Source organism: Tetrahymena thermophila (assembly GCF_000189635.1).
Source record: "Tetrahymena thermophila SB210 genomic scaffold scf_8254181, whole genome shotgun sequence".
NCBI lineage: Eukaryota > Ciliophora > Oligohymenophorea > Hymenostomatida > Tetrahymenidae > Tetrahymena > Tetrahymena thermophila.
Window position 1 is genome coordinate 97,919 of NW_002476082.1, and position 27,863 is coordinate 125,781.

At 23.0% G+C, this 27,863-nt stretch overlaps 8 protein-coding genes across 8 annotated transcripts; 6 read left to right on the forward strand and 2 right to left on the reverse strand. All coding sequences in view use genetic code 6, as the record gives it.

Moving 5' to 3' along the window:
• Nucleotides 1-922: 922 nt before the first annotated feature.
• On the forward strand, nt 923-3,989 carry TTHERM_000929589 (kinase domain protein; the record flags this gene model as incomplete). Its single annotated transcript, XM_012800483.1, has 20 exons — nt 923-946; nt 996-1,045; nt 1,104-1,199; nt 1,259-1,351; nt 1,402-1,491; nt 1,634-1,723; nt 1,773-1,862; nt 1,914-2,003; nt 2,156-2,245; nt 2,298-2,387; nt 2,445-2,534; nt 2,588-2,677; nt 2,736-2,825; nt 2,932-3,021; nt 3,073-3,147; nt 3,218-3,307; nt 3,365-3,451; nt 3,504-3,587; nt 3,646-3,735; nt 3,893-3,989. The coding sequence occupies 20 exons, from the start codon at nt 923-925 to the stop codon at nt 3,987-3,989; spliced, it is 1,686 nt and encodes a 561-aa protein (XP_012655937.1).
• Nucleotides 3,990-4,186: 197 nt separating this feature from the next.
• On the reverse strand, nt 4,187-4,801 carry TTHERM_00929590 (Gar1/Naf1 RNA-binding region protein; the record flags this gene model as incomplete). The annotated part of the gene is made up of 1 exon (XM_001025722.3): nt 4,187-4,801. One exon carries the CDS (start codon nt 4,799-4,801, stop codon nt 4,187-4,189), a length of 615 nt encoding a protein of 204 aa, XP_001025722.1.
• Nucleotides 4,802-5,929: 1,128 nt separating this feature from the next.
• TTHERM_00929580 (hypothetical protein) lies at nt 5,930-9,853 on the forward strand (the record flags this gene model as incomplete). The annotated part of the gene is made up of 3 exons (XM_001025721.3): nt 5,930-6,152; nt 6,260-9,534; nt 9,587-9,853. The coding sequence occupies 3 exons, from the start codon at nt 5,930-5,932 to the stop codon at nt 9,851-9,853; spliced, it is 3,765 nt and encodes a 1,254-aa protein (XP_001025721.3).
• Nucleotides 9,854-11,821: 1,968 nt separating this feature from the next.
• Nucleotides 11,822-15,136, forward strand: TTHERM_000929569 (hypothetical protein; the record flags this gene model as incomplete). The annotated part of the gene is made up of 10 exons (XM_012800484.1): nt 11,822-12,141; nt 12,322-12,608; nt 12,684-12,982; nt 13,041-13,091; nt 13,152-13,160; nt 13,678-13,725; nt 13,892-14,179; nt 14,405-14,620; nt 14,871-14,912; nt 15,101-15,136. Exons 1-10 carry the CDS (start codon nt 11,879-11,881, stop codon nt 15,134-15,136), a joined length of 1,539 nt encoding a protein of 512 aa, XP_012655938.1. The 5' UTR covers nt 11,822-11,878.
• A 406-nt stretch (nt 15,137-15,542) lies between these two features.
• Nucleotides 15,543-16,163, forward strand: TTHERM_00929570 (transmembrane protein, putative; the record flags this gene model as incomplete). Its single annotated transcript, XM_001025720.3, has 1 exon — nt 15,543-16,163. The coding sequence occupies one exon, from the start codon at nt 15,543-15,545 to the stop codon at nt 16,161-16,163; it is 621 nt and encodes a 206-aa protein (XP_001025720.1).
• Nucleotides 16,164-16,514: 351 nt separating this feature from the next.
• TTHERM_00929560 (hypothetical protein) lies at nt 16,515-17,741 on the forward strand (the record flags this gene model as incomplete). The annotated part of the gene is made up of 1 exon (XM_001025719.1): nt 16,515-17,741. The coding sequence occupies one exon, from the start codon at nt 16,515-16,517 to the stop codon at nt 17,739-17,741; it is 1,227 nt and encodes a 408-aa protein (XP_001025719.1).
• A 405-nt stretch (nt 17,742-18,146) lies between these two features.
• Nucleotides 18,147-20,449, reverse strand: TTHERM_00929550 (pyridoxal-dependent decarboxylase domain protein). The gene is made up of 5 exons (XM_001025718.3): nt 20,320-20,449; nt 20,179-20,264; nt 19,581-20,131; nt 18,806-19,417; nt 18,147-18,754 (listed from the first exon to the last, which is right to left on the reverse strand). The coding sequence occupies exons 1-5, from the start codon at nt 20,408-20,410 to the stop codon at nt 18,430-18,432; spliced, it is 1,665 nt and encodes a 554-aa protein (XP_001025718.2). The 5' UTR covers nt 20,411-20,449; the 3' UTR covers nt 18,147-18,429.
• Nucleotides 20,450-22,314: 1,865 nt separating this feature from the next.
• Nucleotides 22,315-27,147, forward strand: TTHERM_00929540 (WD40 domain protein; the record flags this gene model as incomplete). The annotated part of the gene is made up of 6 exons (XM_001025717.2): nt 22,315-22,977; nt 23,532-24,305; nt 24,466-24,681; nt 24,744-25,271; nt 25,326-25,625; nt 25,732-27,147. The coding sequence occupies 6 exons, from the start codon at nt 22,315-22,317 to the stop codon at nt 27,145-27,147; spliced, it is 3,897 nt and encodes a 1,298-aa protein (XP_001025717.2).
• Nucleotides 27,148-27,863: the final 716 nt, after the last annotated feature.

Sequence of the window (27,863 nt, forward strand, 5' to 3'; positions counted from 1 at the left end):
TTTTTATTGTAATATTTTTGATTCTATTTAAATATTAACTTCATTAAAATATTTTTTCTTGACTAGAGATATTATTTATTTGTTAGTCAAAAAAATATTAGATTTAAATTCAACATTTTTTTATTAAAAAAATATAAAATAGTTTGATTTAATTTTTAAAGGTTCATTCATATTCATTTAAATTTTTCAAAAATACTTTGCATGGTGCTTCAGTATAATTTTTGTTAACATTATATACAAATATATTATTAGCAACTAAAATAATAATAATTATTATGAATTAAAACATTTCTTAAAATAATTTGATATATTTTCTAAATATTTTGAAATTTAGTAAAATTTATTGACTATTTTATAAAATAATAATACTACATTATATATTATGTAGAATGTATTACTAAACATACCTCAACCTAACATATCAAAAATTTTATCTTATTAATTTTAAGGCAATATAAGATAGATAAAAATTCTTAAAACTAATTCTTTAAGGAGTTTGATCTTATGGTGTAATTAATTGCTTCTAGATACTTTTAATAAATTTCTGAAGAGGTAAGAAATATCTGAGTAAAAATATTTATTAAATTTCCCAATTGATTTAGGAATCGAAATCTGATAAAAAAATTTCTTTTCTAAAATCTAAATAGCCATAATAAATATAAAATTTAGATTGTCTATCTCAAAAGCAATCTAATTTATCATAAAAAAATACTTAAATTTCATAATAAGATTAGTAAAAATTATAATCTTTTTTAATTAATTCAGAAATAATTGATCAGAAAAAAAAATTAGTCAATATTTATCATTCAAATTTTTTAAATGAAAAAAATTTTGATATAATAAATTTCAAAGAATAATAATTATTAATTTTTAAATAATTTATTTTTATAAAGTAAAGACTTATTTAGATTTTAGAAATAGAATGATTATCAAAAAATTATCATAAGTAATTTAAATATTAAACAAAATATTATTGGACATTTATTTAAAAATAGGTTGAATTACTAAAAAATTAGGATTTAGAGTGGCTTTTAATTGATCTTCGGTAACTTATTTTGCTAAGCTTTTTTTTAATTTTTAAAGAATTTATTGATAAAATTTAGTAAAGAACACTTAATAATAGAAGAATATCTAACAGAATTAAGTAAATATTTTGCTAAATAGCCACAAGCTTTATAGTCGTTAAAACTGTACTTTGGGTAGATATAATTAATCAAGTTTAAAAAATTATTTATTTAAATAATAATTAATTTATTAGTGAAATCGCTTAAGTTAATCAATTAATTGCATGTAAAATATCATAAGGAATAATAAATGCTAAAAATCTTAAAGAAATTATTGTTGATTTAAAGTATTAAGATTTTTTATTGACTATCAAGCATAAATATTTTTAAATTAAAGTGGAATTAGTGTTGGAGATGAGGCCATATTTAATCTTACCTTTGCTTTTTCATAATGCCGCTTTTTAACTAATTTATAATTAAATTTTAAGTAAAATCAATTTAAAATTTAAATATTTAAAATAAAATAATAACATTAACAATAAAAATGCTTTTTGATTCGATATTCTTAAATTTTAGCCATGCCTTGTTTAATGAAATATTTTTTTTAATTTTTTTCAATAAAACAAAAGAAACGCATAAATTGGATGGTATGGAAGCCAATAACTTGGAAAAGCTTTATCATAATGTTAAAATTTAACTAATTTAAACCTTTAATTGAAGTAGATTTAAAAAAAATATTTATAACATTAAGTGTAATTTATATTAAAGAAATAATAATCTTGATTCTAGCAGTATTTAAGAAATAAGTTAATCATTTGAGCTATGCAAAAATATTTAGTTGCTTAACTTATATTTACAGTGAGTTTATTCAAAAAATTTTTAGAAATAAAACAATTATTTAATTTAAAGAGCTAACAACTTTTAGTAAGAAGGAGCCTCAAATTTAGCTTAATCAATCTAAAAATGTCCTGGAATTAGATTTTTAACTCTTTTTATTCAGTAATCTTTAATAAATTTTTTATTAAATATTTCTTTTCTAACTTTGTTAATATTTAAAATGTTAATGATAAACAATTTTTAACTAAAAAGAATTAAATTATAAAGCATTAACTTCAAAATGATAAAATATTATAATATTTAATTAACCAAAGATCCAACTATATAAATGACGAAGGAGCATATAGAATAGGATAAGCTATTTCTTAATTAAAAAACTTAGAGCATATTTTGTTAAATATGAAGTAAATAAAAAAAGAACTTTTCACAAAATAACTTTATAAATAAATTAAAAAGATGGAGTAATATTGGGGATGTTGGAGTAACTAAAATATTCTAAGGATTATTAGAATGCAAAAAAATAGCTGATATAAATATTAATTTATTGTAATTGGATAAATTAATGCTTAAAATTTAATATTAATTTAAGTTCATAAAAAATAGATCTAATAGGATAACTAATAAAGGGTTAACTCAATTGGCAGAGTTAATCTCAAGCAGTTAACATTTAACAAATCTTAAAATAGATTTAAGGTTTCAAATTAAAGCATTAACTTAGGTTTAAATTTATAATTAATATAAATTAGATGGAATAATTTTGATGTTGAAGGTGAGTTTTTAATTTTCAAGGGAATATCGAAATCTAAAAGTTTAAAAAAAGTGTCTACATATTTGCTGTAATATAATAAATAGTTAATTAGATTTATTATATAATTAAAAATAAAAATTTTTAAGTTAAAAAAATAGTGAAGCTTACAATTTATAATAGTTAAATTTAGGAATTCTTAAATTTGAAACAATAGAAGAACTTCTAATTAGTATGAAGTAATAATTAATGCTTTTAAAATAATTTATTAATTAAATAGATTAAAATTAATATCAATAAAATATTTTTGTGTTGATTTAAATTTTACTCTATTTATACTTTTAGAGGTAAAGAGATAGAAAGCTTAGGAGTTAGCAAGATTACTCAAGGCTTATTATCATTTAAAAACTTAAAGAAACTAAAATTAAATTTAAAGTAAAATTATTTATAAAAAGATTATATTTCTAATAAAAACTATTATTAAAGTCAAGATGATATTGATGATTAATAATTGTAATCATCTTCAATAAACTTAGAGAAATTGTATTAGATAGATCAATTGTAGCTTAATTTATCGTAACTAAAATTAAACTAATTTTATTTTTTTTAAATTTTTCAAAATTTAATTAAGGTCAAACAAGATTGAAAATTTAGGAGTAGAAAGTCTGTTTAAAGCTTTTTAAAAACTTAGCCATTTAAATAAATTATGTATTGATTTAAGGTAAAAATTAAATATTTTTTACAATACATATTTAAAATATTTCTTTTTTGCATTTAGTTTCAATAAAATAACTTTATAAGGAGTTGACTGTATAAAAGGGATTTCTCAAATTCAGAATCTAACATTTTTAAAAATTAATTTGGAGTATTAAAAAATTTTTTAAATAAAATAAATTCAAAAATTTTTTTGAAAAAAGCAAAAACCAAATAAAATATGTTTTGTATCTAAATGAAGCAATAAAGAATTGTACTCGGTTGAAAACACTGATATTAAGTCTGAAGTAATCATAAATTTTAAAATACATAGATAAAAAATTAAAACCTAATTGTTATTTGAAGGCAAACTTAAATAAAAGATGAAGATGCTTTGAATATAAGTAAGGGATTAAACGATTTGAATAACTTGAATTACTATGAACTAAATCTTATGTAAATAAATATTTTTTAGTTTGATAAAATAATTTTAATGATATTTTACTTAACTGCTGCATACATTATTACTTAAATGCTGCATAAATTATTACTTTTGATGCATAAGTTTTTATTATCAATCAAATGACATATTGAATATGATTTTAATAATAAGGGATAATAGTAGGATTAACGACATGAACATAAAAAGGAAAATATACGAATAATGCATAAGATCAAAGAAATTAGTTTAATTTTAATTTCTTAAATGATTGTTTGATTATTGATAATTTTATAAATTAATAAATACTTAATTAGTATATTAAATATAATATGAATGTGTTTAATATATATGTTTATATCTGTCTATCTTTCTATATATCTATCTTTCTCTCTCTTTATCTATCTATTTATCCAGTTCTCTTTTTAGTGTGAGTATTTATTTATCCTATATCAATTTTCAAATCTTTCAATTCTTGAAGTTCTTCTTGAAACCACCAGCATTACCTCCCTTGTTGAATCCTCCTTTATTGAATCCACCCTTATTGAAACCACCTTTATTATTATTGTTGTTGAAGCCTCCCTTTTGGAAACCACCTCTACCACCAGGGCCTCCCTTTTGGATACCTCCAGGACCTCTTCTGGGACCACCGGCACCTTTGGGCTTGGGAAGGAATCTGTCAATAGGGAGGGTATCGTCCCAACCCATATAGAACTTATCACCAGGCTTGTAGGAATCAGCAGAAACACCTTCAACAAGCTTAATAGAATAGTAGAAACCATCAATAGGTCCAAGAATTTCGTCGACAGTTCCGACTTTAGTTTTATTTTCAAGGTAAATACCTCTGTTGAATTTGGGGACCTTCTTGACATCGGTTGCCTTTACTACGATTTAATCACCGCAAGTGTGGGAGAATACGCAAACGGGTTCAACTCTTTCAGGGGGACCCATGTCACGGTTATTATTTCCTCTGAAGTTACCACCTTTATTGAATCCGCCTCTGCCACCAGCGTTACCACCACCTTGTCTGAAGTCCTTTCTAGGACCAGCGTTATTAGCAGCTGATTTGAAATCTTTAGCCATCTCTACTTATTTGTTTATGATATTTATAATTAAATTTTGTTAATATTTTTGTTTGATTTGTTTTATCTTATATTTTATTAATCTTTTATTCTTTTGTTTTTGATATGTTCAGTCTATCTTTTGATAATTTATCTTTCTTCATTCCAATCTAATTTTGTAGCTATCAGCCAACCAGCTTGAGCTTATCATTTTCTTTATAAATTTAATGAAGAATCTGCATTATATAATTCAAGATCTCTTTCAATCTATTAAACACTTTATATTAAAATCTATGAAAAACCCTTTATTTATTTAGTAATTTGCATATAATTTTTAATCCTTATTCAAGTTATTTGATTATTTGTTTATTTTGATCCTTTTCAACTATTCTTTAGTTTGACCATCAAGCAATTAGTCTAACTATTAACAATTTCTTCTTTGAGCATGGATAGCATTTTTAGCTAATTTCTTTTTGGTTAATAATTTAAAATCATTTTTTCAACTTTTCTTTTATTTAACAATTATTATTTCATTATTTTATTTTCAATAAAAAAATTAATTTTCTTTAAATTTAATCAAATTTTAAAACTTATCAAAAATAAATTGGCAACTAAAATGTTTGAATATTTATTTTTATTTTGAAAGTTGGAATGGAATTTAGAAAGACACAAATGAATTTTTATTGGAAGAGAATAAAAATAAGTTAATTTTTTATGTTTTAATTTTTCATTATTTGTCATTTTTTTTTTTTGAATAAATAAATCCATATAAATTAACAGCTTTTTTTTCTTTTTATTTTTGAACTTTCTACCATTAAAACTAGATAGAACTCAGTTTAAAAATAAAAAGAAGATTTGAATGTTTGTTTTTTTTAAAAATTACTCAAATTTTTATTAATATTTATTAATGCTAATAATCAATTTAGCTTTTAATAAAATCAAGTAACTAAGATATTGCGGATTCACAAAATAAACATACAGTTAATTTTAATACTAATTTATAAAATAAAAGCACACCAGAAAGTTAAAAAAGATATATTTATTTAGCCTTCTCAATAAAGAATTAGGAGACAATCACTTTTGATTCAAAAAATATCGCGAATTTCATTTTTAATATATTAATTTTTATATTAACTATTTTCTTAAGAGCATGAGTTTGAATGATTAGGAATATATGAATGACTATCTGATTAATCATAAAACGTAAAACAACTCTAACTTAAATACTACAAAACTAACTGAAATTTCACAAATCATGAATTGTATAGACCAAAAGTAAAATTATCCTATTTTTTAAACACTAGAAAATCCTTCTCCATTACTTGCGAGCAATTATAAGGATAATAATGAGTAGTTATTGCAGTAAATAGAAGGTAATTAATTTGATAAAATTAAATATTAAAAAAAAATATTTTAAGTTAGCATTTAGATTTATTTGAGCAATTATTTCATTTTATTAAAAATAATTATTATTTCTAAGGTACTCCATATAACTTGATGAATTTGAATTTTCCTTAGAACAATAGCAATCTAAGCTCTTTGCCACACACTGAAATGAAAACTGATTAACATCCTTATTTTAGTAATATTTCACCTGTTTCCAGATTTTAGACAAAAATTAGTATTATGGGTAAATAGTGCCCAGTTACAGGATCTGCTAGATCATCTTAAATAACTCCAAGTAACAGCAGTAGTGTTTTATAATAGAATAATTTAACAAATCCTTTTACTCCATCTAACATATTACCAAACAAAAATCATCTATATACAGGACCTTAAACAAGTAGCTTTATTTAAAATGGCAATAATACAAATAATAGTAGTCACTCAAGTGTTAGCAATAGTAGATTAAATATAAATAGAAATAATATAGACAGCATTAAGGGTGATGAAAATTAGTATAGCCTCAGTAATAATATTAACTTTAATAATACTAATTTGATTAGCTAGCCTTTGAGCTTTAATAAATATTAGCTTAGCTAAAATAACAATAAATTATTCTTTAAAAATGAGCTAAGTCCTAATTAAAAACAGAATGCAAGCACAATAAAATTATTAGCAAAGATAAAAAATTAAGATGAGCTTAACTACTAGAGCGAGATGGTTTAAGTTGATTAGTATCTTTCTAAAGTCTATAACTAAAAGATGAATAGCAGCAGAGAAGAAGATCCTCCTAATTTTGGTGCTATTTTGGCAAAAAGAACTTCTCCTCCTTTAAAAGGAAAAAACATTCAAAATTCTAAATCAAGTGCTTTGAATTCTAATAATTCACAGAATCAGAGTGGAATTTTATAATTTACTACAATTTAATCTTAAAATAACCTATTAAACGCCAATAATAATTCTATTTCAGGTCTGGCAAATAATTAAAGTGCTGCATATACACAGATAAATAATTTTTAAAATAGTTCTTAGAAATATTTAATGAATAATTTAAATCATCAATCTGTCCTTAATTAAACAAGCGATAGCTTAAAGAACAAAAGTGCTTTTGGTGTTTTTGGCTTGAAGGACGAAAGAAGCATACAAGAAAGCAAAGCTTACTTGCAAGCAATGAGAGCTCTTCAAGAGAGAATCAAAGAGCTCGAGAAGTAGCTTTCTCTGAAGAGTGAAAATGAAATAAGATTGCATGTTGAGAGTTAATTTTAATAGAGTCTTGAAGAGAGTAGTGAGATTATAGAAAATTTAAATAATAAAAACATAATCCTTGAAGAATAGATAGGTCATTTATTAAATGAGATTTAGCAATATAAAAATGTAATAAATGAAAGAGAAAAGGAATTCTAGTAATAAAGAGAAGAGTGGCTAAAGGGTAACTCAGAAAGAAATGCTATAATTGAATCTCACATATAAAAATAATCTTAGCTTAGCACACAACTGTAGGAAGAAATAGAAAGAAATCATTAGCTTTAAATTGAAATAAACGAAACTTAATAAAAATGGTAGTTACTTCACCAAGAGCATTAATTGATAGAAGCAAAGAGAATCGAACAATTGCAAAGAGATTTTGATGATGAAAAAAGTTAACATAATGAACTGAAAGGTTTATGTGTTAAGAGTTCTGAGGAAATAGAAACTCTTCTTGCCTAGAACAAAGCTCTGGATCACAAGCTCTAAATAAGAGAAAAAGAATTTGATGAGTACAGAATATAATATAATTAAGGACACGTGGATTTGCTTAAAGATCAAATAAGAGAGTAAAAAGAATATCTTGATAAGATAGAAGATAAAATAAAATAGAATTATGAGTCTAAATTGTAATAATTAGAATCAGAACTAAACAATTAACGATAAGTAGAAAAGCAGCTTAGAAATGAGATAAAAGAAATGTAAAAAAATAAACTTTAAAAGTAAATAGATTAATTTAATTAAAGTATTAATTCACCTAGTTCGAATAATAAATTAATTAATAATTAAAGTGTCCTTTAAAATAACCAAAGACTAAACTAAAATAATGCTATTGCTAATGATGCTAATTCGATAACTAGTAATGAATATCAGCAAAACTAAATCTATTAATAATATAACCAAAATTTCAACTCAGTGTAAGAAAATAATTCGCATAGTGAACTAGAGAAATACTTAAATCCAAAATAAACGTTGACAAATACATATCCGAAGCAATAAGCTAATATAATTAATAATGAATTGTCAATTCCTTAAAATTAGCTTAATATTTAATAGTAGAACACTATTTAACAAAATATATAAAAAAATATGCAAAATTTTATTAAATTAAATAACTTTTAAAGCAATAATTAGCAAATGTAGCTGTATTAGCAACCTCTATAAAGCCAACATCAAAGAGCTATTTCAAATTAAGTAAATGAAATAGAAAACTTTTCTCTACAAGAAGAAAGCGATTTGCTTAATTTTGATTATGATGAACTGTAGACACAATCAAGGATTAATAGCAAAAATTCTCCTAATCTTTATTCAAAAATTTAAAATTAAATAATATCTCTAGACTCTCCTTTAAGGAAAAGGTCTAAAAATAATGAAGTTATTTCTTCATCTCTCCAAATAACAAAATAATTCTAAAATGGATAAAATGTGAATTAGTATTCTTTTATGTTACCTAACAGCTCTCATGAAAATGATGTAATTGGGTCTCCTTAAAATATGTAATAAATTGGTAGTATTTCACCTTTTTACAATCCTTATCATAATTAAAATTAATATCATTAGTAAAGTCCAGATTTTAAAAATTAAAACTCCATTTCAAACAACGTAAGTAGAAATTAATTAAGCAATAATTCTAAAGAATTTTAAAGGATTCAAGTTACAGATTAGCAGTAAATAGATAGCATTTAAAACAATTAAATGAGTTATCACAATATGAACAATAATAGTTAGTAATAGTTTTAATTATTATCTTAAAATTAAGATATGTATAATTTGAGATAGAATTAAAATGAAAGAATCAATTAAAAATACTAGTAAATGTAAGCTTCTAGTTACCTTTAATACAGTGATGCAATAAATAAAGAACTAGAATATAAAAAGTAAGCTTTAGCTCTTGCAAACAAAAGAAGTAAATCATAAAACTAGTCTTAGCATGCTTAGTAACAGAATCAAATTATTAAGTTGCATAAAAATAGTGCAGATAATCTAAATAATACTGCTGATGACGAATTTAATCAAGATTATCCATCAAATTAAATAGGATAAGAGCTAATTAGAGATATATTTGAAGCAGAAAGCGAATTGAAACTTCTTAATTAGAGATATGAAGTCCTTCTAACTGAATCTAGAGTAAATTAATTTTATATTCAGAAATATTTTATACATTTATTTTTTAATTTAGAATGAAGAAAATTCGAAGAAAAAAAGTGAGATCCGAAAAGAGCTTATTACCATAAATGAAAAAATAAAAGTATTAAATGAAAAGCTATATGTACTGAAAAAGAGAGAAAAATTCATAATGAATTAACAATTTTAAAAAACTTAAAATTTCTAAGAATAGTAACAAAACTCTCAATAAGTATAAAAAATGTAATTAAAAGATAATATTTAATTTCAATAATAATAATTCTAAGATCCCTACTAAAATTAGCAATACAATTAGTAATGATCTGTAATAATTTTTAAATTTAACTCGATTATAATTAAAAAATTACTAATAACTTAAACATAAATTAAAATAAATTAATTCCTCACATAATTTCTTTTCTATATTACTTTAAAAAATATATTTTCATCTTAAAAATCTCAATTAATTTACTTCATGTAAACATACGTTTCACTTTATAAAAAATAATTATATAATCAAATTTATTAAAATAGAGTTTATTTTTAAAATTTTTATTATCAAAAGTTTCAAATTTACTTCATTCACATATATAATCAATCTTACTTTTTTTATTGATTTTCATTTATCTAAGTAGATACAAAAAATAAAATCTTATTACATAGTAATAAAATTTAGATTAGTTTTTAAATTGTATAATAGATATTATGTCAATCTTTAAAGCAAATAATTTAAAATCTGATTAAAATCTCTCAAAAATAAATAAAGCTTCACAAATGTTTATAAAAATGATAAATTTTTAATTTTAAGTTTTTTAGTATTTTATTAAAAAATTGTTTTTCCTTTTATAAATTTTTTTAAATTCGAAATTTCTTTCTATGAAAAATGAGGCTTTACTTTGAATAGTTTACAAATTCTTTTTGTTAAAAAATTTTTAATATGAAACTCAAAAAAATAAATTAAATAATTTTCTTATTTTAGAATTTAGCAAATAAATTTATCTTTATAATTAGGAGTAAAATAGAGTAAAAAAGAAAAAGCTAGGATTTCAGAATTAGAAAAATTATTTTTCTTTTTTAATCATAAAGACTTTAAAAAATAAAAAATAGAAAATTTAAAATTTGCTAAATCAATAGCTAAAAGATTATTAAATTTTTTAATTTTTAATTTCTAAAATCTTATTTAAAAAATATGAAATAAATTAGAGAATCAAAAATATTGAATGCTTTCCTAAGTTACAAAAAATTTACAACCAATGAAATAAATTCTACTTTGAATGAGTAATCCCCAAAAAAAACTATATTTTTCTATTCATAAATTACCTTAGAAAAAAATAAAATAATATTTATCATGAGGATGGTTGATATTAATTTATAAAGATTTATATTTTCTTCTAAATAAAAAAGTAGAGTTGTTTTTTACTTATTTATTAATTTTAAATATAAATTGAAAAAGGAGCACTTTTAATTTAATGGATTGGCTCCTACTTGAGTGAATAGACAAGTAAATATCTCTATATTAAAAATAAAAATTTTAATACTTTAAATAATAAATTAGATAAATAAGAAAAATTTTTAATTTTAGTAAATTATTTCGTTTTAAAAGCATTTGTTTTTTTGGGTGAGTAATCAATAAAAATCAAGGATATTTGATTTTTGTAAAAAAATTAAATTTTTATCAGTAATTAATTATCATCGAAATAAAATTAGATATTGATATGATCTAAGATTTAATATAAATATTTGATAAAAAATATATCACTAGAAATTAATTAGATCTTTCTTTGAGTTTTATTTAATCAAAAAATCTTGTTTTAGTTAATGAAATATGTTTATTTATTTATTTGGTTTATGATATAACAAAAAAAATCAAAAGTAATAATATTCTATATAAATACTAATAAAATTTAAAATATATTTTAATACTAAAAATCAATATTTTACTGGCTTTGATTTTTATTTAGATAATGACTTAAGAAAAATAATACATTTTAGTCAGATATTATTTTAATATATTTAATAGTTAACAAACTATAAACTTTTTGAATTCAACATTTATTTATTAAAATTAGCGGTAATAAAGATAGCTTGAACCTTTTTTACTTGTATTTGTTAATTTTTCCCCTTTATTTTGGCAATAGATTTTGATTTTTCTTTAAATGAAATTTTATTGATTAATTTATTTGAATTAATCGTTGCAAGCATTATTAAAAATATTTGAGAAAACTTTTCCTTGATTCGCATTTGTTTATCTAAGCATATCTATTAAATATTATCCTCTGTATTTTCAATTAATAAAAAAATAAAATAACAAATCTTTTTAATTTTAAACAGTATTAGTTAGAAAAGTATGAAATCTAATTTTTTACTTCTATGTCTGCTTCTTCTAGCAGTTACATTTAGTAATGCAAAATTGAAACATGACAATTTTTCAGGTAACTTGAGAACCTCTGAATCTGGTGATTAGGGTTCTTCTTCAGTCAAAAAATTATGTTTGGCTAGATAAATGCATAATAGAGATTGTCATGACGAAGCTTAAGATATTCCTAGATTCGTTTTTGACGGAATTGTTAGAAAACACCAAAAGCATTAATCTGCAGCAGAATACAATGAGTAATATTCATAATTTACTAATAGTTTTTAATTATCTATGACTGCAACTTCAAAAAAATTTCTATTAGCATTTTTGATATCAATAAAACTTAAACATTTATGTTTTATTGTGTACTCTTGAAAATACAGAAAATTGTTGAATCAATCAATATACTAAAAATATCAATAAATATAAAATAGTCTCTACAACTGCCTTAATTATGGTGAATCACATAAAAAATATTACACATGCGTGTAACAGTCTTTAGTTAAATGCCACCCTGAATTAGCTGCTGCTCCAGTTTCAAATTACACCCCTCTTATTACTAATACTAACTACCAATGGTTAGACGAACATTTAAGATAAGATGGTTGCAACTGTATTTACTTAAAATCTTAAAGCGCATAACTTGACTCCTTCAATAAATTCCTTTCTTAAAACCCTAATTTGAAGAGAATTGAACTTGAAGCCAACAATATAGCTCAAAGTAAAATATTCATAGATAGATATTATAATATAATAAAGGAGCAATATCAACAATTTTATTTAAATAATTAATTAGAGAATACAAACGACAATGAATATTGGGTTTGCGTTCAAAATACTTCCAAGAATCTAATCAGATTATACAACTCATATGTCCCATTGTCTATTACCAATTAAAACTTCAAAGAAATTAAGATTAGATACCTCTAAAATAAATGTAACGACATTTACTATAGAGAATTAGAATCATCTATCTTTGCTGAAACTAACTATCAAAATGATGTTGTTTTGGTAAATCTAATCAACACTAAAGAAACTTCCTAATAAGACTTAATTAACAAAGTTGAAGTTTTGGAAAGATAATGGACTTCTGAAGTATTTACATTTTTTTCAATAGCAATTTACTTATTCTAACCTTAAATATTTAATATAGTTTGCTAAGTGCTTCTATGATTCAGTTCGTGGTGTAGTACGTGGACCTCAAGTAATATTTATTTTTATATTTTACTAAAATAAAATATTATTTTTAATAAAATAAAAATAGCCTTAGCCAGTAATTATTTAAAATTTGAATCAAATAATAAAATAAACTGTACAATAAAAAGCAAATTCATAAGCAATTAAAAATAGAAATATTAATATATCTTAATATAAATGATTAATAAACAATGTAAAAAGAATGAGAACCTAGATAAATTAATAAATTATATCAAGTTAATCGTTTTAAATAAACTCTAAAGAGCAAGCAAAGAATTGATAACTCATAGAATTCAAAAGAAAGTTATTCTATTATGAAATGCTACATATTCAATTTAATTGATACAAATTTATAAAAACAAACTTAAATTTTTATAAAATTCTAAACTTTGAAGATTGCATGATTATATTAGATAATCATTTGGTTTTACATGAATGATAAGCAATTAATAAATGGTTTAAAAATGCTTTTAGCTTTTAATTTAAAAACAAAGTTTAGCTTTATTAGGAATAAAGAGTTATTAAAATTTTTTATTTTATGGGAAAATATTTTCTTCAAAAATAATTTAAAAATAATATTTAACTTTAAATAGACTCCAGAGCCCAAGCCTGAACCAACTCCTGAACCTAAACCAGAACCAGTAATTTTTATTACTATTACCAAAAAATCCGAAATAATTTCATTCAATATTTATTAAAACATACTCATAAGATTATAACTATATCATCCTATATCAATTTCTATTTTACAAATAAATATTTATCTAAACAATAAAAATAATTAAATAAAATTCAAATTTTAAATAGACTCCTGAACCTAAACCTGAACCAACTCCTGAGCCTAAACCAGAACCAACTCCTGAACCTAAGCCAGAACCTACTCCTGAGCCTAAGCCAGAACCTACCCCTGAACCTAAGCCAGAACCTACTCCTGAACCTAAGCCAGAGCCTACTCCTGAACCAAAACCTGAACCAACCCCTGAACCTAAGCCAGAACCTACTCCTGAGCCTAAGCCAGAACCTACCCCTGAACCTAAGCCAGAGCCTACTCCTGAACCTAAACCTGAACCTACTCCTGAACCTAAGCCAGAACCAGTAAATTTATTTTGATTAAATTTTAAAATCATTAACTTTAAAAAATTAAAACTTTTGAATAAATATTTCAATATTTAAGGCATGGCGTTTTTATGAATAAAATAATTTTTTAAATAATATGAAAAAAAAACACCTATTAGCACAAATTAAATATTTTATTTATTTTTTTCGACCAAACCCACCCTATTAAAAGATATTTATATAATAAAACTTCAATTTATTTAGACTCCTGAACCAAAACCTGAACCAACTCCCGAACCTAAGCCTGAGCCAACACCTGAACCTAAGCCAGAACCAACTCCTGAGCCTCAACCTGAACCAACTCCTGAACCTAAGCCTGAACCAACTCCTGAACCTAAACCTGAACCAACTCCTGAGCCTAAACCTGAACCAACTCCTGAGCCTTAACCTGAACCAACTCCTGAACCTAAGCCAGAACCAGTAATTTTTTAATTACAAACATAAATAATAGAAACAAAATAAGTATTGATTAACTAAAATGAAGTAATAATATTATCAATAAAAGTAAGATAAATCATAACAAAAATATACAAATAATTATGATAATCTTTATTAAATAAATAATTAATTAAAATCATCATTTTGTTTTAATAATATAAAAAATATCACTTAATGTTTCTATTTTATTAATTTTTTATATTACCATTAAAATTTTATTTAATTTAAATAGACTCCCGAACCTAAGCCTGAGCCATAACCTTAACCTGAACCAGTTGTTTTTAAATTTATTATTAATGTTTTTTAAATAGCTTCAAATAGTTAGATTTTAATTGAAATATTATTCAATTTTTGAAAAAATCAAATCAATTTTAATAAAAATATTAGTTTTTTGTTTTTATTTAGATAAATAAAAAATCATTTTATTTATTTTAAATTAATTAAATATTTTTTATAATAAAGACCCCAGAACCTCAACCTACTGAACCAACTAACTGAGCCTAAATCATTTTAAGTAGATTGTTAAATTTAAGAATAAATTATTAAAAATTTTTTAAATAAAAGAATGAAGGTAGATATTGAATATCAGTGAATAATACTAACTCAATTTGTATTTATAAAATTATTGTAATATTTGAAACATAAAATAATTTATTTTATTTTTTTTGTTCTTTAAATGTCATTATTGAAGTTAACTACTGCATTGACTAATTAACTTAAGAATTAAAAAATTTATATGTGAATCTTTTTAGAAGATATTTTTTTATTAACTATGATTTATTAATAGTAAAAAACATTCTTAATTAAAAAAAATATTTGTTTGTTTAAAGATACTTTTATCAAAATTTGAATAGTAAATTAATATATAAAAAAACAAACAAATAGAAAGTAGAAAATTCAGTGAATGGAAACTAAAAAAGATGAAGCGGCTCTTTAAAAAGAGAAAGAGTTAAAGCTTGAAAAGTTGTTTAAAGAGTTAGAATATTCAATTAAAAAGGAATAGCATCGACTAAGCTGGGTAGTTGTTGAAGCCATTTTGAAGATAGATCCTGAAAATGAAAAGATTACAGAATATCTTAAATAAATACCTAAAATATAGGAAGACACCTAAGCATTTGATTTAGTAGCTTTTATGAAGCTTGGTGCTATATTGCTAACTCCTGGTTTTATATTCTTTGCGATATTTTATAAATTCATTAAGAAGTCTGAGTAAAATAATTAAGAATATTTTGATAAATTAGAAAAAACTAAAGGAACAGAAACTTCTGAAGCCGATAAAGCTTCTAAAATGAAGGAATCGTTAAAAAAAATATAAAAAAGTATGTAGAAAGACAAGTCTTCAGAAAGTTAATTATAAGGAAAAAGTAAATTTAAATATTCAACTAGTTTCTTACTTCCTTAAACTCCATTTTCGTCATCTGTGCAGAAACCTTTTATTTTTAATAAATAATCCGTTTAAAAGACTTTTAGTTTATAGAATTAGTTGCAAGGCTCTTTATTAAAGATATTAAAAAAGCTAGTTTGAATAACTTTAAAATGCCTATAAATAAATATATGAATCTTAGTTAAATTTTTATGTAAAAAATAATTTAGTTGAAAAAAATATTCTATTAAGATATTATTTAAATAAATTAATTTTGTGGTAGAAAAATTATTGATATTATTATTAAATACTAATATGCAAATAAGTTTATTGGTTAATTGATTAATTGAACGAACGAAATATATTTATTATTTTGATTTTTTTTTTTTTGTGTATTTGTTTTTATGTAATTATTTTACTATCAAATTATTGATTGATTAAATATATTTTTGCTATAAACAACTTGATAACTGAAAATAATTTATTTTGTGAATTATTTATTTATTTGTTAGAATGAATGAACTAGTTTTCTAAAATGCAACATCTATACCAAGCAAGCAAATAACTATCCCTGTAGAGAGAATATTTGGCTAAAATAAACCTGGCTTTGGTAAATCTGAATTTAGATTGAATTAAATGGAACCCAATTAAATAATGCAGCTTTTAACTGATAAATTTAGTAATGTTAGTCTGAGTAAAACTCAAAGATCTCATTCATTTTATTCAAGAGATAGCGATGCTAGTACAGAAGCTAGTGTTAATAAATTCATATTAAAAAAAAAGCCTGTTTCAACTAGGATTCATATTCCTGCTCATAAAAATCATTATGCATAAATTTAGTTAGAAATAGAAAAAGAAAGAGAAGCCAAGATAAAATAAAATTTAGATTTTTAATAAGAAAATGAAGGGTAGATGAATATCCTTCACCAAGATAAAGGGAAATTATAAAAATTAAAAATGGATAGACTTGCTAAAAAAATGGCAAAAGAAGAAGACAAACCTATAATAGAAAGGATCAATGATGCTAACAAGGAATTTTTGAAAAATTTGTATGAATTAAATGAGGATCTAATAACTCCTCAGTAAAAGAAATTCAAAAATACAGTTAAATATAAGTAAACCTATTAATCTTCTTTTAAAGTTAAGGAAAGAGAGGATATGGCAAATTTAAAGAAAAAGAATAAATATGCTCCTGGTCCTGGTGATTATGAAGTAAAGAGAATATATGAAAATAACCTAAAAATAAATAAAATTCGCTCGATTTCTATGCAACAATAAGGAATAATTTAAGAAAACCTTGATGAAGAGGAGGATAGTAGAAATATAAGTCAACTAAATAGAATTAAAAGTAGATTAAATAAGGCTTTAAATATTGATTAAGAGCAAGAGTATGAATCTATGAGAAATGAATTAATGAGCAATAATTACTAATCAACAAACGATAACTCTTAAAATACTTCTTACATGTTTATGAAGGATGATAGAGATAGATTTGGTTAATAAATTTTTCCTTTAAGCAGTTAAATTCCAGTTCCTGGTCCTGGAAAGTACGAATAAAACTAATACTCAATAGAAAAGAGACTGTAAGCAATACAATCTTAAGAAGAATAAAAAAGATTATTAAAAATATGGCTTCATCCTGGAGGTAAAGACGAGCTCAAGACTGTCAAGGGTTCTTAGCAAATAAGAAACTATTCTTTGGATCCAGAAGGGCCTATCCACCTTAAAAATTATTAATGAAAATTATAATTTAAAAATTTAATATAAAGAACATAAAATACTAACTAAATACTATAAATAAAATAAATACAAAATTTAATATAAGTAAAATATGTAAATAAATATAAAGATAATATGGTTAAATTTAAATTTATTATTAATTTAGAGTTTTACTATTTAATAGTTTATATTCAGCATCCAATCTTAAGTTTATAAAAAAACGAAACTATTTAAAATAATTCAAATAAATTTCAAGTTTAATAAAACTAAATAAAATAATTTCTGAAACTAATTTAGTATCTGCAAAGCATATACAGTATATCTTCATATATATGGTGTTAATAGTATTTTTATTTTCTTAAATAAAAAGGGAAGCTAAATAAAATTGACATTCTTAAAAATTTTCTAAAATATTGATTTAGTTAATGAGAAACAAGGTATATATTTATCAAATAAATTCATTTTACTGAGAATAAAATTATGAAATATGTATATTAGAGCTTAAATTTTCCCTCAAATTTTATAATGGTATTAGAAAAAAGATGATAATCAAAATTAAATAATAATTATTAAATTAATTTTTTCTAGAGTTTTTATATAATTATAAAATAATTATTTTAAATTTACATTTGAAAGGGATTTTTACAATTTTTTGAAATATGAAATATATTTTATTTATTCTATTTAGAATATACCACTTAAAATATTTTCATTAATATTCTCTTATTAATTAATCTGTGCATTTATTTAAGTATTACCAAAATTCATCAACATGCTATTCTGTGGTATTTGGATTACAGACAACAAATCTAAAGAAGTAGATACCTGCTATGTTACTTGGTGTAACATAACCTTCTAGGGTGTTTTTATCAAGTAACTCTTTAAGTTTTTTATTAATGTCGTTTTGGTTTTAATTTTCTTTGAAAGTCTTCAATTTGAAAGTAACCAGAGTGTATAAATTCTCAGAGAATAATTCGAATCTATCGCTTTTTTCAATATATTCTTAGAATCTCTTGGCTAATTATGATTTAGATCTTTTAGTTTAAAAAATGATTTAGAAAAAATCAGAAAAAATTTAACTTTACCTAATGTGCTCTTAATAACCTTTAACTCCAAACGCTTTCAAATTATAATAGAATTTAAGAGCATTCCATCTACGACCAAAACCAATCATCCAATCTTTTGCATCAACTGCATCTCCTGATCCTGAATATGCATTTTTAGTAATTTCAAAACCTTAATCCTTTTTAAAGGCAGAAGTAAAAGTCTTCTTATCTTAGACATAAGTAAGAGTACCAACATTTCCAACCATTCCAAGCTTTGCGAAGTTAATTTATAAAGAATCAACCTCATTAAGTAGATTATCTGGTCTCAAAGAACGATATTCTGGACAAACCCAAGTAGTTCCAGCGTAAGCACAATCTAAATTCAACCACATTCCATATTTTTTAGAAAGAGCTATAATTTAATCGAAAGGATCATTAGCACATGTTGGAGTAGTTCCATATGTAGCTGAAATGAAGAATGGATGTAAGCCATTCTTTACATCTTCTTCAATTTAAGCTTCAAGCTTAGCCATATCTGGAATGAAATTCTTTTTTTATTCATCAAAATATACTGGAATATTTCTTATATAATTTATATCCTTTATTCTAAGAGCCTTTTCTACTGTATTGAAAGTGTGTTCAAAGACATAGCTTATTAAAATATTAAAATAAACTTATCAATAAAATAGAAAATTTTATTTAAATTATTCGCTTTTAAATATTTCTTGTAAAATAAAATTTATTAACATTTTTAAAAATTCTAAAATATTTGCTTCATAATATTTAATTTTTAATCAATAATTTTTTTTTCTACCTTGAAAATTTAAGGATTTCAGGACTTAAAGGATCTAACTTCATTTAATTTATCTTTCTTAGCTTAGCAGCGTGAGCAGCTAGGTGGTAGGAATCTGAAGTGCTGACTGAAATAGCACCACCACCTGAATTTTTGAGCTAATATTATGGTGGAAGATCAAGCATTTTAGCAATCCAATCAACAACTACGTATTCTAATTCAGTGTGAGCTGGAGATGCATTCCATGTGAAAGCAGGAGAATGGAAAGTAGAAGCAAACATATCGGCTAAGATTGTAGGGTGACTGATTGAAGATGGGAAATATGCAAAGAATTTAGGATGTTGCCAGTGAGTAATAGCAGGAACAAATTTATTTTTAGTTTCTTCTAAAATTTCATCAAATGATGAACCTTCTTGAGGAGGCTCTTCAGATATTTGTGATTTTAAGTCATATAATTTTATGTTAGGATACACTGGTATCTAATCTAAATTGTCATAAATATCACCAATTAAGTTAAGCATTTTAGTTCCTTAAACTCTCAATTCATTTGAGCTAAAAAATTTATTTTATGGCTAATAAAATAAATTAATTTGTGCAAAATTTTTTTTGAAATGCTTACTTTATTTGATAAAATTGGTTATATTTCTGACTAATTGGCAGAGTCTTGCTAAAGATAATCGATCAAATCCTACTTAGAAAGCTTATCTGTAATAAGATTAAAAATAATTTAATATGTGTGTGATAAAAAATCAGTATTTACTTTATGCAATAAGCTCTTCAATGAGGTTTTTTCCTGTTTGAGAAGACATCTAATAATGTTATTTAGATAATAAACTTACAAATTATTTCATCAAATTGATAAAGTAATATTTTTTTTGATATTAATTATTAGGTTTTAAAGATATTTCTAAAGAATAAAAGAATTATTGAAGAAATTTAATAGAAGTATGATAAATTTTGTTATCAATTAGGAGATATATATATTAAAGTTACTTACTTTAATTAACATAGTTATTTCTTTTTCAGAAAATAACTAGTTCTAAGAATAAAATATCCTTCTAAATTTAGATATATATTGAATCATATTCCTAGTTAATAAACTGCTATTTTATTTACATTTATCAGCTAAATACTTTCAAGTATTCTTTTTTATTTACTATCTACAATTAATTTTATTAATAAATGCAAATTTATTTGATTAAAGTAAAGATGATATAATAAATATCTGATTTAGATTAATGAAATATCTAAAAAACATTCAATTTATTTAAAAATACTTAAAGAAGTATGAAGTTTTGCAATAAAATTATTTATTTGATATTTTTATATTTTCAGAATTCGATTAAATTGTAATATAAGAAATTCTAATTAGTCAGAAGATAAAATTAAAAAATTTTAAGTTAGGTTTAGATAATTAAAACTTAGAAATTTATTTTATATGCAAAAAAATAAATACAATATTAAGATTTTACAACATAATTATTTATTTGGTCATATTTAAAATTTATTTATTTAATGAAATATTACTCTTAAAAATTTAATTATTATAAGATAAGATTTAGTGTAATAATATATATAATCATTTATAAGTATTTTTAATGTGATTTTTTACTCCTATAAATAAATTTTATTTATAAAATGTTTCTTTTGTTGATGTGTTATTTTTTTATTTTTAATAATAAATAATTATTTATTTTTTTCGCCTCAAACATAAAAGACTTTTTTGTTCTAAAATTTTGTAAAAAATGATAAATTTAATTCATAAAATATTAACAAATACAGAAAATAAAATTTTAAAAAGTAAATAATCAAAGAATAATGTTACGATTGAAATTAATTTATTTAAATTTTTAAAATAAGAAAAATTTATTTAATGATTAAAAAAATAAATATTATTTTTTAAATTAATAAGATAACAATTCTAAGATTAATTATGATAAAATTTTTGGCTCCTTATATTTATTAAACATATTTAAGAATGAAAAAATATTCAATAATTCTATATAAAAAATTTATCAAAAATTAAGAAGTGAAATTTAAAAAAAAAATTATTTTTTTAATAAAATTTTAATTGTAACTTAATAAAGCTAAAGGGACACTTTATAAATTACATACTTAGAAATGATTAATTTTTAACAATTTTAAGTTCTTAGTAATAAAAATAGATTTAGACTGTTATAAAATCTCTAGGCTAATTATTAACTAGATAATAAATTTATTATTTTGAATATAATCCAAATAGTTAATATTTTTTTATGGAAAATAAATAAGTATTAATAAAAGTTAGTTTCAAAATGAATGGAAAATGTTAGTTCAATTTTAATTTTTGAATTTATGTTTAGATTTTAAAGGATAAGCAAAAAATTAAATTTATTATCATTTATTTATCTTATATGGTATAAGATTAATAATTATTTGCAAAAAAATTAATGTGAGGCAATTACCAACTAATTCATCAATAGTTAAATGGAAGATATATTTAAAAGAAAGGTATTTATTTGAAAGATGACATCTTAGTTGATTCACTTTCTAAAATCAAAAACAAATAAATCAATAAAAAATAGTAGAAAGCTAACAATTATATTGAAAATAATCAAAGAGTTATTTATTGATATAAAGATTGATAAAGATAAGTAACAAATCTAAGAATATTATCGATCGGGTTTTTTTCATTAATATCAGTAAAAAAAGGAACAATAAAGCAACTGTAAAAAATAATTAGAAAAGATATATAAATAAATTTAGTTATTGAAGAATGTAGCTACCATCAATTGGAAATACTTAGCACATTTAGTTGAAATTTGCGTTTGGTATCAATACCAACATTAAAAATAATTTATACTTTTTAGATGAAGAAAAGATCATTTATCCTGCAGGTTATAATATTGTATAGTATAATATTCAGGATAAAACATAGGTTTATTACCAAGGATTAACTGATTATAGAGGCATTTCTTGTATCGAATTATCGCCTCTAAGAAGATGGCTTGCCGTAGGACTCAAAGGAGCGAAATTTGATAATGAAAAATTCGATAATCCTTCTATTGCGATTTATGATACAATTACATAGCGTAAAAAACATATTTTAAATTTCAAAGAGGTGAAAATTAAATATTGGGTTTCTTTAGCATTCCCTTCATCTCAGTAAGAGGCTAAGCATTTAGTGTCTCTATCAGGAAATTGTTTAAGTGAAAGACATAAAGATAAAGAGTCTAAAGATAGAGACTCTAAAGAAAAGTAAAGCTCTGCATAGTAAGGTAGTGATAAAATTGAAGGAGAAATTATTGCATGCTACTGGAATTTATCAGGTAGTGGTAAGATCTTAGCATGGGTTCAAGTTTCTTTAGCAAATATAGATGCATTCGAAATATCTATCAATAAAAACGATACATCATTCTTCAGTTGTATTGGAAGAAAGGTAAAAAATCAAAATTTTATTTCAAAATACGAAAAAAAAGAAAACCGTTGAATGAAAAGATTTAATTGGAAACATGGTTGATTTTCAAAATAAGCGTTTCTTTGTTTCAAAAAATTTTTATGATTTCAGAAAAAACATTTAAATTGCTTTCCTTGATCCATGCCAAGAGACTTAAAGCATTAATAATTCTGATTGCTTATAAATGATTTTATTTATAAAATTTAATGATATTTCAAAAATTAGTTATATTATTAATATTAAAAGCAATCTCAAATTTAAATTGTGGTTCACACCACTCAATTTCTCAAATATTTTTAAATTTAATTAATCAAAACAATCAAAATTTTCTCAAGATAGCTCAGAGTTTATATTAAGCAATTTAAAAAAAATAGCTATTAAATGGAAGGATATTAATCTTTTGATTGAAATTGAGAAGAAATTAATTTCTTTGTTTGTTTTTTTTTGGTGATAGAATAAATATAAAATGGTTGTTTTTTCTATAAGTTTTGATCATTTAGAAATTGATGAATTAAGCATATTTTATATTTAATTAGGTATTTAAGTGCTTTAAGAAAATAGACAGCGTAGAAGAAGGTGATAGACAGGCAGATGATAAATAGAAAGGTGAAAAATAAAAAGGAGAAAAATATAAAGCCACTTTAAAAAATCATTGCACTCAATTAAATGGAGCTCCTTAAGAGTTATCTTAGGATTATACTTGCCACACATGGCTAACATGTGACAATAATTTAATAGTTTGTACAGCAAATGGTGAAATTATTGTTTGTAATGAAAATGCTGAATTTATTGAGGTTTTGAAATAATCACCTGTATTTATAAACAAGCAATCTTGGAGAATAGAGTGTATTAATACCTATTCTAAAGGTTTTATTGTAGGAGCTAAAGATTCTAGCATATATGTTTATAGAGCTACAAACGACGATAAGAATCGTTACGAAGAAGTTAATAGAGTTTTATTTAAGTAATACAGCGACCTAAAAGATTTATACGTGACTGGTTTGAGCATTACACCTCATTCTGAAGATAAAATAGCTTGCTCTCTCTCCAACAATTAAATATATTCAATTAAATTAAAAAGAGATTCTATATATTCAAGTGATTCTGATGAATAAATTGAATAAGTTTCTCTTGCTTTCCATAGTGGACCTATAAATGGAATGGATATTTGTATCAGAAAGCCCTTAATAGCTACTTGTGGTAAAGACAAGACTATTAAAGTTTGGAATTATGAAGAGAAAACTCTTGAACTTTCTTGGCTTTTTAATGAAGAAGCATATTGTATTGCACTTCATCCTTCAGGTTTACATGTAATATTTCTTTATTTATATTTTAGCTTAGTAAATGATAATTATAGTGGCTTTTGTTACATTAAACTATACTTTTTTATAAATATTACTCATTAGCTTTTTAATTAGAAAAAATTTAATACTTGCAATTATTTCAATAATTTTTGAATTAATTTATTAGATGATTGTATGCCTTAATGACAAGTTAAGATGGATGAATATTTGTTTGCATTAGTCTTCAAATTCTAATAAAAGCAAACACTACAAAGAAATTACTTAATTCAAATAATGCAAAGAAGTCAGATTTAGCAATGGAGGTCATTACTTTGCTGCAATTGATGGTACTCAAAGCTCATAGTTAATCAAAGTTTTCAGGTTTTATACAGGAGAACAGCCAGTAATTACTACTTTCAAAACATTTAAAAAACCCATTTTTAATTTAATCTTCTAAATAATTAGCCCTCTTTAGTGTTCAAAGGACATACTGGTAGAGTAAAAAGTTTAGCTTGGTCAAAGGATGATTCACTACTAGCTTCTTGCGGTGTTGATGGTATGGTGTATATTTGGCGTATTGATAATGATTCAGGAGATTTACGTCTTTATGAGAACTCTCATAAGAGCATCTAATTGAGTTGTGTTGCTCTTAATATGGATACTTAAATGATTTATTCATGTGGTAGTGACAGATTTTTACATTAAGGATTCATATTTGACTCAAGTTAATAGGCTAGAAAAATCAATTAAGAAGTTTAATTAAACTAAATAGCTTTCACATCTACTAATAAAATAATGTTTGCTGGTATTGCAGATGAGTAAAGAAGTTCTGGTGCTGTTAGATGCATTTTATTCACAACTCCCACAAATAATAAATTTTACGATTACCCTGCTCATGATGAATAGGGTATTGAAAAGTTAAGAATCACTTATGATGATAAATATTTAATAACTGCTGGTAGAGATGGATGCATTATGCTTTTCGAAATTAAAGTAAATATTATTTTCAATTTAAAAATAAGCTAATTAATATTTAAATAAATAAAGGATAAAGATGCCAGAGGTATGAGACTGAAAGAAGGTTACCCAAAGAATGCAGAAGAAATATTAGTCACTCGCTAAGATTTAGATGACCTCAAAAATACTATTGATAATTACTAGTCTTTGATTGGAGAATTTAATAATCAAACCTTGAATAACTAAACAAACTAAAAGGATGAACAAATTAAATAATTACAAGAAAGACTTTAAAAATCTTTGGAACACAATAAAACAGCTTATGAATAACTTCAAGAAAAGAAGAGAGATATTGAAAAGAAGTATGATGAAGAACTTAAAATAATGAAAGTAAATAAATTACTTACTTATACTTAAATATTAAAAATGTTGATTTAAAAGCAAATAAATATAAATTATAAATGATAAAATTAATTTTTATTTTTAATGATATTAGGAAAAATTTGAGGCTGAAATTCAAGAATTGGATACAAGCTATTAGAGAAAAGTAATGGATGAAGTTGAAAAGCATGAGAGTGTGAAGAAAGTTCACGAAATTCAAAGAAATAAGAATAATAGAGAAAGATAATAAAAAGCCATGCAGTGCTAAATGCAAGCTCAGAGCTTAGATTAAGAGTACTAATAAAAACTTCATGAAGAGAGAAGTTAAAGAGAAAGAGTTTAAAATGATATAGATAAAATGCAAAAGGATAATGATGAAATTTACCGCTAAATTGAGCAAGAAACAAAAGAAGAAATTGAAAACTTGAATAACAAAAATTTAGAACATGAAGCTGAAGTCAAAGAAAGACATAAAAAAGCTAAAAGTGATGCAGCCATCACCACTAAAAAAATAGACTAAAAGAAAAAGGATTCAGAATAATACGAAGAGTAATTCAGATTACATTAGAAGTAGCTCAAAAAATTAAGAGAAGAAAATGAAACTTTGCTCAAAGAAATCCAACAATAAAAAGAAATTATTTAAGAAAGAGATAAAACAATCGGCAAATAAGAAAAGCAAATATATAAACAGAAGAAGAAATCATAAAACTTGGAAAAGTTTAAGTTCGTACTTGATCATAAAATCAAAGAATTAAAACGTGATATAGGTCCTCGTGAAGACGAAATAGCTCGTATGAAGGAAGAAACAAATTAGATGGATCAACTGTTAAAGAAATACAATTCCTATAATAACCATTTAGGTAATGCTGTAGATGAGCTATACACAGCTTAAGAGCTAATGAACTCAGAAATTAAGAATCAAAGAACAGTTATTTCATCAACTAATAACAAAATCAAGCGCTTCAAAGATGATTTATACAAAGCAGTACAACACATTTAGGATTATGAAAAATTGTAATAACACGTTAATGAATTAAAGAGATTGTATGCTAACAAGAATATTGAACGTAATAAAAACGATGAATAAATTTTATAGGAATACGAAAATCAAAAAGCTCACTTACAATACAAAGTTTAACGTCTTAAAAAGTATCTTAAGCAAGATAATCAAATTCATAAGGACTACAATTTAGGTCTTATGTCTAATAATGTCAATCTCATCAAAGAAATTAATATATTACGTAAGTAAATTAAAGATATCCAAAAAGGAGAGGGAGGATAAACAGGAAAACCTGCAGAACATGCTAGATCTCTAACTACATCTTTTAAGCGTGCTAGAACAGCTGGTGTACGTTCAAACAGCAAAAACGGAAATAGACCTGACGAAATAGATGAAGCTCTAAATGATCCAGCTATTTAATAAAAATAGCAAATCCTTGTTATGCAATCTGATGATATAACATAATTAAGAGTTTAATTAGAAGAGTTGCATGAAGAAAATAGAGCTCTTACAGTTTCAAATAATTTTTGAGCGAAAAAATAAATAAAATCATAAATAAAATATCCCAAAATGTTTTGACTAAAATATTTACAATAAAAATAGTAACTTACTTAATACATCGATTAATTCATTCATTAATTAGTTGATTCATAAATGCAAACATAATTTCTTGAAAATTTAATTTAATAAATTGAATATATAACTAAAATAATTTTTATGTTTACTTTTTAAAATTTTAATTCTATATTATTTTGTGTTCTTCCACACTTTATGCTTTTCGATTGTCTATAAATATATCATTTATTTAAAATTCAAGGTTTTTCATTCAATTTTAGTTAAAAATTTAAATAGATAAGTAAAGATATTTGCTATAATCTTTGTTGTATTTATACAGTAATTAATTAAAACTTTTCATCTTAATTTAAGTTCATATTAATATTATCTATCATAATTCAATAATATTACTAAAAAATCTAAATATTTCTCAAGTGGTATTTTAGACAGACTAAGAAAGTACTGATGAATTTAATTATAAAACTTTTTGCTTATTTTAGAGTGAGTTTTTTATCTTTTGTTTATGAAAAAAACTTTTAAAAGTGTTTAAAAATAAAAGTATTATTATAAATAATATAAAATTTAAAATTAATGAATATGTTTTTAAATTAACCTGAATTTAAATTTTTTAAAATGAAATTTCGAATATAAAAAATTATTATTGGGAGAAATTAGTGCAACTATTATTAAAA